Source organism: Pseudonaja textilis, chromosome 1 (genome assembly GCF_049901715.1).
Source record: "Pseudonaja textilis isolate UNSWEBS1 chromosome 1, rPseTex1.2, whole genome shotgun sequence".
NCBI lineage: Eukaryota > Metazoa > Chordata > Lepidosauria > Squamata > Elapidae > Pseudonaja > Pseudonaja textilis.
The window spans coordinates 172,950,404-172,965,515 of record NC_141990.1 but is presented as its reverse complement, the minus strand read 5'-3'; the positions used below and the strand labels follow the sequence as shown (position 1 = coordinate 172,965,515).

Sequence of the window (15,112 nt, the reverse complement as noted above, 5' to 3'; positions counted from 1 at the left end):
CATCTCATTAGCCATTGAATTTCCTCTAGCTTTGTATTTATTACAATGACTTACTAACACTTGTCTGGAAACTGGTTGGAATTGTTAGAAGAAGGTTATACAGGGTTATGAAGTTGAGAACCCAATCTTCAAGTTAGTAAAGAAACTCCCTGACCTGTTCTTCATTGTGCTGTTTATTTGTAGTCTTTTGTCATTAAAGATATGCCCTTGACAATATTTGGCAAGCTTCCTTATTAATGAGAGAGGATTGAGCCAAGAACTTTCCTCTACCACAAATTTTGCTTTGAAATTGAAAAGAATCCAGAGTTCAACATTCACCCCTTGTTTCAAGGTGGACAATGTAAGCACCCCTCCCCCCACCCCCCATGGACACACTTGTGATCATGAGTTTCCAAGCAGCTCTGGATAGGATGATTTTCATGATATAAGTGAACCTAGAAATGTAAGCAACGAATTCTCTTCTTTTTCCAATTTCAGAGTTGTCATTTCTCTCCTTCTCTCCATGTGTATCTCACAGATTGCCTGTAATGCTATGCCTGCAGGAACCCAGGCAGCAGAAAATATCAAATATGTACTATGATCCAGGTGCAACCATCTGAAAAATTTACAAATTAGTGCTTCTACCTGGTTCTCCTACTTTCAATATTTACCTGAGCCAGAATAAGCATATTTTATTGACATTACAGCCTTTGCAATACGAGATAATATTACAATAGCAATATTGCAAAAATGGCAATGTGTTGGTGTTGTAATGTAATATTTGTGACTTCCCATTTGGACTACTGCAATACTCTCTACACGAGCTGCTCCTTGAACATCTGGAAGCTTTAGCTGGTACAAAATGCAGCAGTACAAACTGCAAATGGTATCAGCTATTTGGCACATGGAATAATACCACTTCAGGGGCTGTCTTGGTTGCCAGTGTGTTTCCATGTATAAGTCAAGGTGTTGGTTGTCACCTTTAAAGCCCTTCGTGGCTTGGGACGCAATTACCTGAGAGACCATTTTCTTCTAGTTGCCTTTACCCATCCAATCCATCTGCCAGGAGGTGTGTTTTCTCTGCTGTAGCTCCTCTGCTCTGGACCATTTTCTCTCCAGAGATTAAGATGACCCCAACCCTTCTGGCCTTTTAGAACTGGCTATGTGTTTAGGTCTGGGGTGTTCTTAGTTCGGTTGATTCCAAAAGGATTATAATAGCTTTGGGTTGTTATTTAATTTCTTTTTTTGTGTTGCTTAACTGTTTCAATTGTTTTTATATTTATTTGCCACCCAGTCACAGGTTTGAGAAGAGCAGCTATACAAACTGAATGAATGGATGGCTGGATGAAATGAAATGAAATAATCATACCTAAATCCATATTTAGTTTTGAGAGAGTGGGCTCCAAGATGGCAGGATTCCCCCATCCCCCTTTTAATTGTTTTTCTACGTGTTGATAGTACCTACAAATTAAGACCTTGGCACAGCCTTCATGTAGTCAGATGGTATTGCTATATAATCATCTGTCTCTTATTAGGAAAAAAAGCCCCGTATTTACTCAACAAAAAATGGTGCAAAAGTTTTCTACATTACCAGGTACATTGATCTCAGAGAAAGTTCTGTGAAAGTAAAGGAGAAAGCATTTTGTGAAGATGCTTATGGAACACATTCTGCTTTCAGATAAGCTCTTTAATAGTCTACTGGAAGGCCTGATTAATAGCTTCCAGGCTTACATGGCATCCCACCAAAAGCTGACCTGACCTTTCCTGTGTTGATTTGATATTTATTTCTAGAGTCAGTGATAACAGTAGTAACAGAAGGAAGTAAGCAGCAATGTTAGAAGACAAAAAAATAGAAATGTGCTTTCCCTCCCTTTGTTCCAAAGCCTATTTGTATATGTGGACCAGGAAAGTGATTCTGTGCTCCCAGCTTATTGCAGCACCTGACTGGTTTTCCAAGAACGATTTGGCACTGCTTTGTTTCTAGGTTTAATTTTGTTTAAGGTATTGATATAATTTCATCAGCATTTTTCTTTAAATGGCTTTTGTTCAGAACCTATTTTTCATTGCCAGCAGATGGCTTCTGAACAACCGTATGGGCACAGAAATGTTTACTTGCAGATTCTTTCTAGCAGTCTGACCGTCTTGTCACAAGGGACCTGGTTTGCCATTCATTCTCCTGGGCGGTGCTTCTCAGAACTGTTCTTTGCAGTCTCATCTTGTTCATATGAAGCAAGTGAGGGTTTCTTTTTTCTTTTTTAAAGGTGAATACACTATAAGGAACATGTAAAAGAAAATGCACATGAGCTGCAATATAAATAAATTGATGTTAATGATGTAACAAGTCAAAACTGTGGGAAGGAATATCCTGCATCATTATCTCCTCAGCATAGGATACCATGGCTTGTTAAATATTTGGGGCAGGTGGGAGAGGGAAACAGAGACAAAGGGGAATCTTTTCTCCGTTCCTTTTGTTGATGTCATACTGTTACTAAAAAGAGAGAAAGGAGAATGGGAATATTTGGGAGCTAACTTGTGTCTAGAACTGCTTGTTCATGGACAAGGGCAGTGGAAAGAGACTGGTAACATTGCAAACCTTCTGACTTTCTTTCATGAGCTTTGAGGAACATTTTTTCGTATTTGTGATTTGTGGGGAAAGGACGCTCAAGAGACTTTCATAAGGTAGGGTGACTATTCTGGCAAATCTATAATAAAGCACACACACACATTCCGAAACAAGATTTATCTGAGAATTAGAATATTAACTGATATTCCCTTCAAAATTAGTGTGTTGAGAGTGTTGTTACACATGCTGGTAAGTTTGGTTTATGGTCACTTATTCACACCCTCACAATCCTGGAAAATAGCCACATTCAAACTGCTTTCAACCAAACACTGAAGCACAACTGATTCTTTAGAATACACAGAATCCATTGAATTTAAAATAACAGCAAAAGTTTACTGGTTGCAATATATCCATTTGCTGTCTCATATGCACGCATGTACATGTACATGCACACAAACATACACTTACCCACATCCTTCTCAACTAGGCTGGCGGGCACTAGTCAGAAGGACAGAAGCCACAAGTCTGGATCCAAGGATGACTCAAAAAGTGGGCAGGCTTCAGGACCCCATTTTTCCCCCAAAGTCCTTCCTTTGTTGATTCTTATGTCTGGTAATTCTTGAAGATACTGGGGGAGGGGTTTCCTATGTGCTCAGGCCCAATTTCTTTTGTCTGTTTTTGGTGATACTTTTTTCTTTGTTTCCTTAATAGCTTGGTTCCTTCTTAACTACTTACCCTAAGGGTCCCTTACCTGGTCTTTGCCCACCCTGCTTATGTGCCTGCTTCAGCTTCAGCCTAGTGACTAGAATCACACTATCTAATCTAATTTGGAGACTCAGTAAATTATCAAGGAGTCCAAAGATATAGGCCAATTTGTTTTGATGTCTGAACTAGAACAAGAATCAGAAAAATCTAACTCCATTTTCCTATAATATAGTATAATGAAAAGTCCAGAAATTAGCTGTTCCTTCTTTTGTTCTTCAACAGAATATCTCATTATGCTATTGTATACAATAACAATACAATTAGAGTTTTATATTATGGAAAAGCATGCCTAATTTCTTAGAAATGACTTTTTTTAAAGTACTCATAAATCAAAATAGGATGATAAGCCTAGATCTGAGAGCATTCTTACAAAAGTTCAAACCATTATCTGGAGATGGTTTTATTCAAAGGAAAGGATGATCGTGAACATGAAGTTGGTCATTCCTAAAGGCAGTTGATTGTTGTAAGTTGAGGTAGGTATATAAAAGTTGATGTTACCAATTACTAGGCTGGGTTAGAAGAATACTGTCAAGAGCAGAGAATGAAAAACAGTGTGATGGAGGGAACCATTAAATAAAAGATCTTCCTCAATCCTCAGAATGCTGTGATTGATGCAACCAATAGTGGCACAAGTGCGAGGACTTGAGGACAGACCTGTCTATTACTGAATTCTATACTCACCTTTTCTACACATTATCTGAGCTTGCTCTTTCCTCTTTTCTCCCTCTGTATGAAAACAACTGCTATACCCCTTTGCAATGCAGTGCAATTCTGAAAAAAGAAGACAGGAATAGAGTTTAATGGAAACACAAAACAGAGTTCAGATGTGTCTGCCTTGCACAGAATAAATTAAAAATTAATCTGTATTACCCTGCTCTACATAATGTTTTACATTTCAGCAGACACCGACGCAGATCCTGACTATAAACATCACTCTAAGTATTACAGATTACAGAAAAATAAATGCCTTTTGTCCCAATATAAAAATTGTACTACATTTTAAATTTGTTCCAAAAAGTATAGCTGTACTAATATTATAGTGCTCAAAGCAAAGATGGAACATTTCTTCTTGTTAGTGTTGTCCTTGACCAACATATAAATAAATATAATAAATAAATATAGTCTATTTCATATGTAATCCATTCCATCTGTCTATCCATGCTATTTTGCTATGTTCCACATAGGAAAGCATGAAAGATTGGCAAGCATAATTGTCAGTTAGTTTCACATATGTTTCTCAGGTAATCTCATGACACACTCTGTGGTTGGCAGCACTGGAAAAAATGATATGCTAGAGAGTCATTCTGACCGGAAGAGAAACCTAAATTTCAAAAATTATAATCAATTGTTCATATGTGTATATGATGTTCCCTCTATTCTCTGAGGATTATGTTGTTGTTTTTTAAAATCTAACTAAAGAAATCAGTTTTATGGTTTTTTAAAGATTAGTGTTTATCCTGGCATAAGCTTTCAAAGACCATAACGTAGTATACTGAATGCATAAAATTCACAAAAGTTAATATAATGATAAATGGATTAATCTTCAGTATTCTGCAGCGCTCTTGTTTTTAGTGCAAGAGATTGATCCAATTACTCTTCTGGAAAGTATTTGCAGGTTTTGTGTAATTTCTGTACTCCTATTTCTATAGGGCTTACGAAGCAATTTTGACATTCACATTGTAAAACTACTCTAAGAGTCAGATGCAAAAGGTTGATGTAGTGATCCTACCAAGACCTCAAGTTGAACAAAGGCTCTATTGTGTCATTAAGTCATTCAGCAGAATGGTTGAATTATCACAGATGTTGTCATTTTGTGATGCAATTCTCATTGACACTGGTGTTCCCAGATGCTTTTGTTCCCAAACATTGTTGACTGGTGCTGTACCTTGCCAGCTACCATTGTCTCTCTACAGTTGTTTACCAGGATGGGTGAAATACTATAGTGAATGCAAAATTACTTGGCATGTGTCAGTAGATTAAATCATAGATTATCCTCCCATACCAAATTGCATATGGGGGGCAATTGAGAATGAACGGAGAGTAGAAAACAGAGATTTGCACTGGAAGAAATATCATGATAATTTATTTTTTCAAGATGTTTAAAGATGTATCAGTTCACACATTATGAATATGAGGAATGTTTTCAGAGAGAAATGTTTTAGGTTTGATATTCAATGGTCATTTTACATATATATTTGTGAATATTGCATGTTAAAAATTTCTTCATTACACTTTAGTAAGGTTTATTAAAAGTCCTTTTCAGCTTCATCTTCTGATCCTGTAAGGCAGGGGTGTCAAACCCAATCATATCACAGTCCATATTGTGACATACTAGGATGTTTTTTGCCTTTGTGGAACCTAGGTGGGCATGGTATGTGCAAGCCGTATCTAGCCCATGGGCCGCCAGTTTGACAGGCTTGCTGTAAGGTATTGAGAACTCTTTTAAGAATAAATTTTCTGTCTGTGAAGATGCTTACAAACCGTCTGCTGACATGATTTCCCCCCTGAATTTTGGAATTTCAAATGATATGATTTTCCCTCCAAACCAATACCAATACATAACTTGCTCCCTGTTTTTCTGGTTTTGAACTACAGGTAATCTTCAGCTTACAACTGTTCATTTAATGACCATTAGAAGTTACAATGGCCCTGAAAAAAAAACTTATGAATATTTCTTTTTACATTTACAACAGTTGTAGCATCCTCATGGTCATGTGATCAAAATTTGGCCACTTGGCCATTGGCATGTATTTATGACATTTGCAGTGTCCTGGGATCATGTGATCACTTTTGGTGACCTTCTGACATGCAAAGTCAATGGGGAAGCCAGATTCACTTAACAACCTTGTTACTAACTTAACAACTCCAGTGATTCACTTAACTGTGGAGAGAAAGGTTGCAAAATGGAGCAACTTAGCAATGGAAATTTTGGGCTCAGTTGTGGTTGTAAATTGAGGGCTACCTTTACAGATTCACCATTATTTTCAGTATGTGTGTTTGCTAACTAGCTACTTGGTACTTCAGTGAATATGACTTCAGAATAATACATAGCACAGAAAGGAATATGGGTGAAAAGATGCATCTGGTTTCCCTCAAGCAGTCCAAGCTTGCCTAAAGAGTTTGCAGAGTTGCCTCAATTGGCTGCACATCCATGCCAAGCTCATGGCACAGCTCTGCTCCTTTCCCAAGGCCTTATATGGACACAGTGTTCATGGATATTGGTATGTACAAAGGGCCTCTACAAGGTGGAAACCCTGTCCTACTTAGGTTTTTCCTCATGAACATTGTACCTCTTGGTGTCCTTACAATAATGAGAGATATTGCCATGTTCCCCATGTGACTGTATGATTCCACCATGATTTCTTTTCTGTACTATGATTTACTAGACAAGCTTAGGCCCTGATAGCTATCCATCAGAATATGCTATCAGAACAAACTATTGTGTATATGCACCAGTCTCCCCAAATTATTATTAGAAATTCAGTAGCTTAGAGACGAAATAAATAGAAAAGGAATGCAAACCAAAGCTGTTTTTCTGTCAACAGGTTCAGTTCAGATACCTCTCTAACTGACCTGTGAAAACATTACTAGAACAGAGATGCTAGCTCAATTAGCCATTCAGTACTTTGAACTATTTCTTGATTGGTTCAAGAGATTTTATTAAAATCTGCTGTCAGCACAATTTCCCACCAAAACCAAGCTATCCTGGCAGCTAGCAGTGCTGTTTCCAAAGAATGTAAAGATCCGTTGTCATCCCTGTAGTGCAGGGATCCCCAAACTTGGCAACTTTAAGACTTGTGGGAGTTGAAGTCCACAAGTCTTAAAGTTGCCACATTTGGAGACCTCTGTTGTAGTGGTTCCCAGAGGTTCTGGGTGACTGATATGCTAAATCAGAGATTAAGTTACCCGCCCAGCTTCATCCTGGCCTGGGAAGACCCTGGTGTCAGCTCAAAAGGAACTGCTTATCATGAAGCAGCTGCCTCTCAAAGCAGACCTCAGATCAGATGCATACAGAACCACTTTGTTCTCTATCCAAAACATTGTCACTGCAAGGGAAGGAAAGCCAGATATGAAACCTTTATTGTTCATGGCTTTGCATTTTACTTTGTTTCCCTATATTTCTTGTGTATTCTTAGGGACAAGGGGATCTACTGAGGAACGCCAAAAATGAAGCCATAGAAAATATGAAGCAGATCCAGCTGGCTTGTTTATCACGTGGACTGAGCAAAAGTGGAAGTGGGAACTCGGATGCCAAGGCTAAGCGAGGTCCTGAGCCAATCGAAAAAAAAGAGACAAGCAGCGAGAATGCCAGGCTCTGAACAAAGCCAACGGTGTCATATATTTCAATAGTCCAAAATTATTTTTTTAACACATTAAAAAAAGAGAGAGAGAAAGAAAGAAGGATCACACTAGCATCCTCTACAGGGCATCGGAAGTATTAAAATTCTCATAGTGCCAATGTTTTACTGCTGTCATCTGCCTACATTTAAACTCTCTGGTAATGACGTTCTACTAATTTCCAGTTTTGTGTGGGGAGATCCTTTAACATTTTCCATGAATTACTTTATTGCCCTTTTCCCTATTTATTATTTTGTAATTCTGAAGAGCTATGTGGAGAGGGAGAGGTAATACTTCACTCTTTGGGTTTATACTTTGCTCTACCAGCTTTTGACAGTGTGATTTTTCAAGTCTGTAATATAGGTTTTACCAGCAAAAGAAACAAAGACAGAAAAATAACTCAAGTCTTTTATTAGTGTGAATTAATAAAGGAACATAGAAGAATAAATTATTAACTTTTTCATTAAATTAAGTTAATAAATTATTAAACACTTTCTCTTTTTTAATGGAAGTCAGTAGGATTTCTGATGTACATTCCATTGACTTTTGCTAATCACGATTTGAAATGCATTAATATAATACCTATTAGTGAAAGAAATTGGTCCCTTTTTAGCTCAGATAGGTGGCTGGGGTTCAGTCTGAGCTCTACAAAACATGCTGTAGGTCTGGACAAAATGATTCTGGACTTTGCTTGTGAATTGCAAATTTGTAGAATGGAACAGAACACACAAAGATAATTTAATAATGCTGAAATATTTCTCACTGCCACTAGCTGAACAAAAGTAATATAAACAATTGATGTTTATAAAAGATACCTTAATTTTGATTTTTCATTCATTTAGACAAATCTGCACAGGTCGCATGAGCAAAGGTCCATCTCACGATTGATGCCAAAGCATGCACTTAATTCACAGAAGTTCCTTTTCCAGCTTTGCATACCAGGTAGAGCATTTGGTATGGCAGCCTCTTGATTCACTGTGGGACATAAAGTGTGAATTACAAGACCTTGCACATTTTCTAAGCACCATCATGCAATTGTTGAGCCTTTATGCTTAGGTAGTTTTTTTCAACATTTGCTGTGTTTCCTTGGTTACATTATTGTGAGAATACTTTCACATCTTTGAAGTATATATCATGAGAGACAATGCTACAATAGGCACGTAATAGTCTTCTTTTTTCAACTCCAGCAGAAATTAATGCAACCAGTCTGAACTGATTAACATGAGATAAGCAGATTCAAACTGAGTAGGTGAATTGAAGCTTCCATACATGATCATATCTATCCTGTTTCTAAGCAGAGCACTAGGTGCATTGATGTTGTTATACAATATTTAACATTTATATCACCAAGCTAAAAATTAAGTCACATGGGTGACGCAGCATAGAGGAGTGAATTGCTAGCTGTGCTTCTAGTGAGTCAGGCACATGGTGATGATCCCCATCGTTCTTTCCTGTTTGCCCAAATCTTACTTTTGTCACATCAATTTCATTGTGTGAGTGAGATTTGATAGGCTGGAAATGTGAAGCAACATAGAGAGTAAGAGCTTAAAAAACTGAATGGTTATTATAAATTCTCAGCATGTTCCATTAAAAAAAAATTAAATGTTGAGAAGAAGACATCTGAATTCTGCTGTTGTTTTATTCTCTAGTAAAGCTGGGAGACAAGTGAAAATGCCTCCTTGTTAGCATCCTTCACAGTGCCTGGCTCAAATACTTTAGTAATGGTTGTGTATTTCAGATTTCTCAAAGCTTCAGTATATACAGTAGTGATCAAATTTGTGGAAACCTTTTGGGAAAAATGTCTCCTTACATATTTTATGCCATCACTACCACACAGAGAGATCTTGGTCTCATCACTCCAAATAACACTGTCCCATTGCTTCTCTGTCCAGGTAACATGGGCTTTAGCCCGGTTAAGTCTTTTCAACCTTTTTCTGAGAGATAAAAGTGGCTTTTTTCATGGAATTCTAGATTTTAGGTCAAATTCCTGCAGTCTGCGCTGAACAGCCCTTGCACTCAACTTCACATTGCATTGCACCATTTCATCTTGTATAAACCTAGATGATTTTCTTCTGTTATGTAGGCACAGTCTCTTAATTCTTCTATCATCAGTTGCTGTTGTGCACCTTTTCCTGCCTTTACCTGTGTGGTTTTGTAGTGACTGAGTCTCCTTATACCTCTTCAAAAACTTTAAAATGCCACCTTTGATTAAGTTTCCACCAATTTTTCTTCTAATTTCTTTATAATTGTAGTCTTGTTTACTTAATAATACTATTTTAGATCTCTTTCTGGGTGACCAGTCAACTCTTTGCACCATTACTTTAATTTTATTACATTGTACAAGCTCACTAAATGAAAGAACGCAAAAAAACCAACCAACTTGATAGCGATCACATAACACACTGACAAATGTCCTCCTCCCAGCTTCAATACATGACATCAATAACTGAATCCTATTGTGATCTGATTGACTCATTGCCAAACCAAGATGATAGCTGATTGGCTCTCTTAAACACTCATGCTCATTGGCTACAATCAGATGAAGGAATGCTACTTAATATCAACCTAAGCAAGTTATGCTTCCTTTTTCTGGGTATTTGGCTATAACTTTTCATAGAATACAAATAATTGAACAAACTTTGTTGCATTATATTCTTGATTAAATTATCTTTCCATTGATATATGGTACTACTCCAAAAAAAGTGGTGTCATTAGCCATCAAACCTCAAAAATACACTTTTCCCAAAAGGTTCCCACAATTTTGGCCACTACTGTATTTGCATTTCCTCAGTTAAAAGCAAGAGTTCTATGAATATGAGAGACTGTATTTATTTGAAGCATTGCTTTTATTTTGAAAAGCTACCTTTTAATTAATTTGATTAGCAAATGTGCTGACTTTTCTCAATATAACAAAAAACCAATTGTTGAAAGTTTGTCTAAAACTATTACATACATTAAATTATTTTTTTGTAATTTCTTAAAAACACTACAATGTTCATGTTGCACATTTCTGAAAGAATAAAGATTGGGGGGGAAATGACCAATGTTTAAAACTGAGTTTATTTATTATTATGTTTATTTCAAAGACTTTATATAACCACCCATACTGTAACCACAACTCTGGCCAGTTTTCAAGACAATAAAAATTGTTTAAAAAACCAGTAAAAGATTACTATCCATTGATATAACATTCATTTAGAATTAAGCCTCCACTGTCATATAAAATGATATAGCAGGTCCTTGACTTAGAATCATTCATTTAACATCTGTTCAAAGTTATCAATAAAGGAGAATATTTGTACTGATGATTTTACCTAGTTTGAGTGAGGAAATATCTGTAAGAAAATTACCAAGCTCAGAGAGCACCAAGGATCCATCACATTCAAAGTTATGAGGGTGTTGAAAACAGTGATTTATGACCAATCTTCACACTTGCAACTGTCATAGCCATCTCCATAGTCATGTGCTTGACAACCAGTGTGTATTTATGCAGCATCCCAAGATTACATCGAATTAATTTGCAATCTTCCAAGAGGACTTCTAAATTCTGGATTCATTTAACTGTGATTTTTTAATGACCACAGGAAAAGGTCCTAAAATCACTTATGATTCACTTTACACTTGCATCATCTAGCAATGGAAGTTCTGCCTTCAATTGTGGATGTATGTTGAGAATGGCCTGTATATAATATAAATATATCACTTTTCATAAACCATCTAGTAGAAATTTTACGAATCTGTTTGTGTTTATGAGTAGTGAATGAATTTATCTACAGATTCAATTTAGGAGTTATGTCAACTGAAGAACTAATCGATTCAACATTAGGCCAGTCAGGATATGCCTTATAATCTGGCACCACAGAAAGAAATGTACATATTTCCTTATCAGTTCCTATATTTTCCAAAGCAGTTTTAAAGATGTTCATGCATGCTAAGGTTTGATACTCTTTCCAGGGTTGGTTACTAGCAGGCTTTAGTATATATATCATTTCTTGAATGTGTTTGAACATTTTGCTGAGCAGTAATGTTCACTGCCAATAGGCCTTTGATGGATAAGAAAAAGAGGATAAGAAAAAGTTATACTTTCTCCCATTGGTGATTGATCTCCATCTGCACACTCAGTTATATAATTTAGCTGAGTAACAACAAAAATGGAATGATAACTATGCACTCTGCACAAGGCAAAAGAAATACTTTGACTTTGCACTTTACTTTGTCACTATGAAGAGTGTATTTCTGGGAGATTATGTACATTGGCTAATGAATATGCATTATGCCCAAGCAAAGTTTTAAGTGCATATTCCAAAGATGGGGGAAATCAGGATCTTGACTAGGAAACATTCACAGTGCTCTCCACAGTGTATAAGGGGGTTGATAGCCATGTACATTAACTGTGCAGTTTACTTTGCCCCTAACAAAACCAATCAAGAATCTCAGTTTTGGAGGCCCCCAGGCATATTTTAAATTTGGAAGATACTCACCCAATAGATGAATGGGGGCAGAGCAGGCTTACTTTTTCAAGATGGCTGCCATTTTTCATTGTTGCTAGGGCTAAAACATTCATTTACCAACGAAGAAACAAAACAAAACCCTAAAAACAAATTTAGGAGTTTATTTCTCATTCTCTTCCATTCATTGAGGCAAACAGGAAGTTCTATACCATTCCCAGTTTATCTTTTTTTCTTGTACAGATGGCACATTTCTAAACAAAGCACTGAAATGCTGCCACCCATTGATTTTATTTTTAAAAATGCCTTAGGGGGCTCCAGGACTATCTTGCACGTAAAAGTAGGGCTAGAATTTGGTGCCTTAAGTCCTTAAGTAGATAAAAATAATCTCAGCAAAAAATAACTCAGCTGGGCACATATAGAGGGAAATGATTGGAGGCACACTGGTGCTCATGTTGGAAATTCCAATATTACAAATATGGGCGACCTTGATTGTTAATGAAAACATAAAACATAAAAAATATTTTCAATGTGCTAGATAACATATTTTCTGATCAGCACAGCTAATTTACTGCATAGGTTTCTGAAAATCCAAAGCCTGGGGTAGCTAGTGAATAATTTAGAAGGCTGCCGTGCCGTCCTATTCAAAGACGTCTTGGTGACACTTTCTTGACTCCTGGTAAATTCAAAGGTTGCCAAATTGTCATTGAATCATTAATTTACAAGATTTATAGCTCTTTCGTTATATAATTCTTTTTTTTAAAAGAGATCGCATTTTTCTTCAACTTCTGAATACAAATTACAGAATTATAAATCAGAGCCAACACTTTAGATTTGTCCCATAGATATTATTAAGCAGAATCACGTTAAATCAATTGCTTTGTAAAATTGAAGGCAGCAGGTTCAAACTGTATAAACTGTCCTGGTATTTGTATATGAATGCTGGCTGATAGGAAGCTTTAGGAATTCAATGAAAGAAAATTGATTCACAGAAGATAATGTGTGGATGTGATCTTAGAAAACATATTCTAGCCCAACCTCTTGCCCAGTGCAGATGTCTACTAGAGTATCACTGACAGCTGACCATTCAGCCTCTACTTAAAGACTTCTGGTGAAGGAAAATCCATTACCTCCTGATACTGTTGATTTACTGTTAAATAGCTTTTACCATCGGGAAATTTTTCCCAATGTCCCACTGGAAACTGTCTCTTTGTAATTTAAATCAACTGTTTCTTCTGGAATAACTAAGAACAAGTCTACCTTATCTTCTTGAAAACAGCTATCATGTATTCTGCAGTCTCCAGTTGGATTAAAAATGTCCATCACCAACAACATCTATAAATTTTTCTTATAAGTTTTTTCTGTCCTAGTTCTTATCATTTTAGTTGCTCTCCTGTGGACACGTTCTAGTTTGCTGGTGCATTGTTGGTGCCTGCAGTTTGGCAGTTCAAATCTCACCAGCTCAAGGTTGACTCAGCTTTCCATCCTTCCGAGGTGGGTAAAATGAGGACCCAGATTGTTGGAGGCAATATGCTTACTTTGTAAACCGCTTAGAGAGGGCTATAAGGCACTGTGAAGCAGTATATAAATCTAAGTGCTACTGCTACTGTTAAACTTTAGTAGCCCAAAATGGGCATAATATTATTGGTGTGAGCTGGCTGACTGTCAGGATACAGAACTTTTCTCATTCAATCAACAAGAATGAACTTCTGAAAACGTATCAAAAGGAATCCTTTATTGAGATAAGACAATTCATGTAGGGGGTCAAAGCAGCGTCTAAGGTCTCTCAGGCATGCAAAGATAGATAAGGGAGTTTAAAACCCCTCCCCTTATTCTGATGTGTATTTAGTAAAACAAAGAGCCAACATGTTAATTCCCCCCGCCCCCTTTTTAGAACAATCTTTTCCAGAGTTTCCCAGGACACACCTCACTGTGGAATTTTTATGGTCTCTCCATCTCCTGGCTGTCTCTCAGAGGTGATAGGTTCCGGCCATCTGGGTTTCATCTCTCCATTGTATCATGTGTAGGTTATACAAATTCGATATAAGATTAAATATATTCAGGTTACATCAAGAAGGATATCTTTATCAGTCTCCCCACCCTTTTCTTCTTCCATTGAAGAAATGACAGATACACGGATCTGACACTGACACAGATCTCTTGATCTTGACATATTTCTATTGAAACAGCCCAGGCCGGGTGTCAGCAACCCGTGGCTCCGGAGCCATATGCGGCACTTTGGGCCCTCTGCTATTGCTCCCTGTCTGGTGATCCCAGCACTGGCGAGCCCCACCCCTTGCCCTCCACTCCCAGTCACTCCTTCGCCTGGTCTGAGAAGGTAAGGCAATGGCGGGGGATGGAGAAGCATTGTTGGAGCTTCTTCTGGCCCTTATTGGTGCTGGGCATGCCTCGGTTGCTTAGGGAGATGTGCAACCTGCTCTCTGCCCTGAGACACTGGCCCAACCTGGCCACGACCAATGCCGGGCTCACTACCATGAGGGCTGGCAGGGTGGGAATAGGATCCAGGAGGAGGGTACAGCAGAAAGGGGAATGGGCCCACAGCACCCAGCTGCAGCTTTAAAACCTGCACGGGATTTTCGCCACTTGGAGGACGCTTTTCAATGAAAGTCGGTGGTGGCACTGCTCTGCTGGAGTAGTAAAGAAGCTCAGGGCAGTGGGAAAAGGGGGTGGCCCCATTGAACCTTGCACACACACTCCAGGGGTCAGGCTCAGAGAAAGTCAGAGCACCCTCACCAAAGATGCTCGCCCATCAGCTGGTTTCCCCTCTCTCTGTCTCTCTCTCTCTGTCTCTCTGTCTCTGTCTCTCTCTCTCTCTCTCTCTCTCTCTCTCTGAAAACTGAGGGTCAACCTAGTGAGCTCTCTTTGGGGCTCTTTGCTACTCCTTTTCTTTCTCCTTAGCAATTTTTTGGAAATCCAGGCTGGCTGAGGAACAAGCATGAGCTGTGGTGGAGGCTTCCCTTTGGATGACCCTCTTCATCCTCTTCCCCCTCCTTCTCTT

General features: G+C 37.9%; 1 protein-coding gene across 1 annotated transcript in view; it reads left to right on the top strand.

Moving 5' to 3' along the window:
• PLCL1 (phospholipase C like 1 (inactive)) overlaps positions 1-10,806 on the top strand; it is a 234,921-nt gene extending 224,115 nt beyond the window's left edge. The window contains exon 6 of the mRNA XM_026696842.2: positions 7,444-10,806. Within this exon, the coding sequence (XP_026552627.2) occupies positions 7,444-7,626 (183 nt within the window). The 3' untranslated portion in view covers positions 7,627-10,806. The remainder of the gene's footprint in view (positions 1-7,443) is intronic.
• The last annotated feature ends 4,306 nt before the right edge of the window (positions 10,807-15,112 follow it).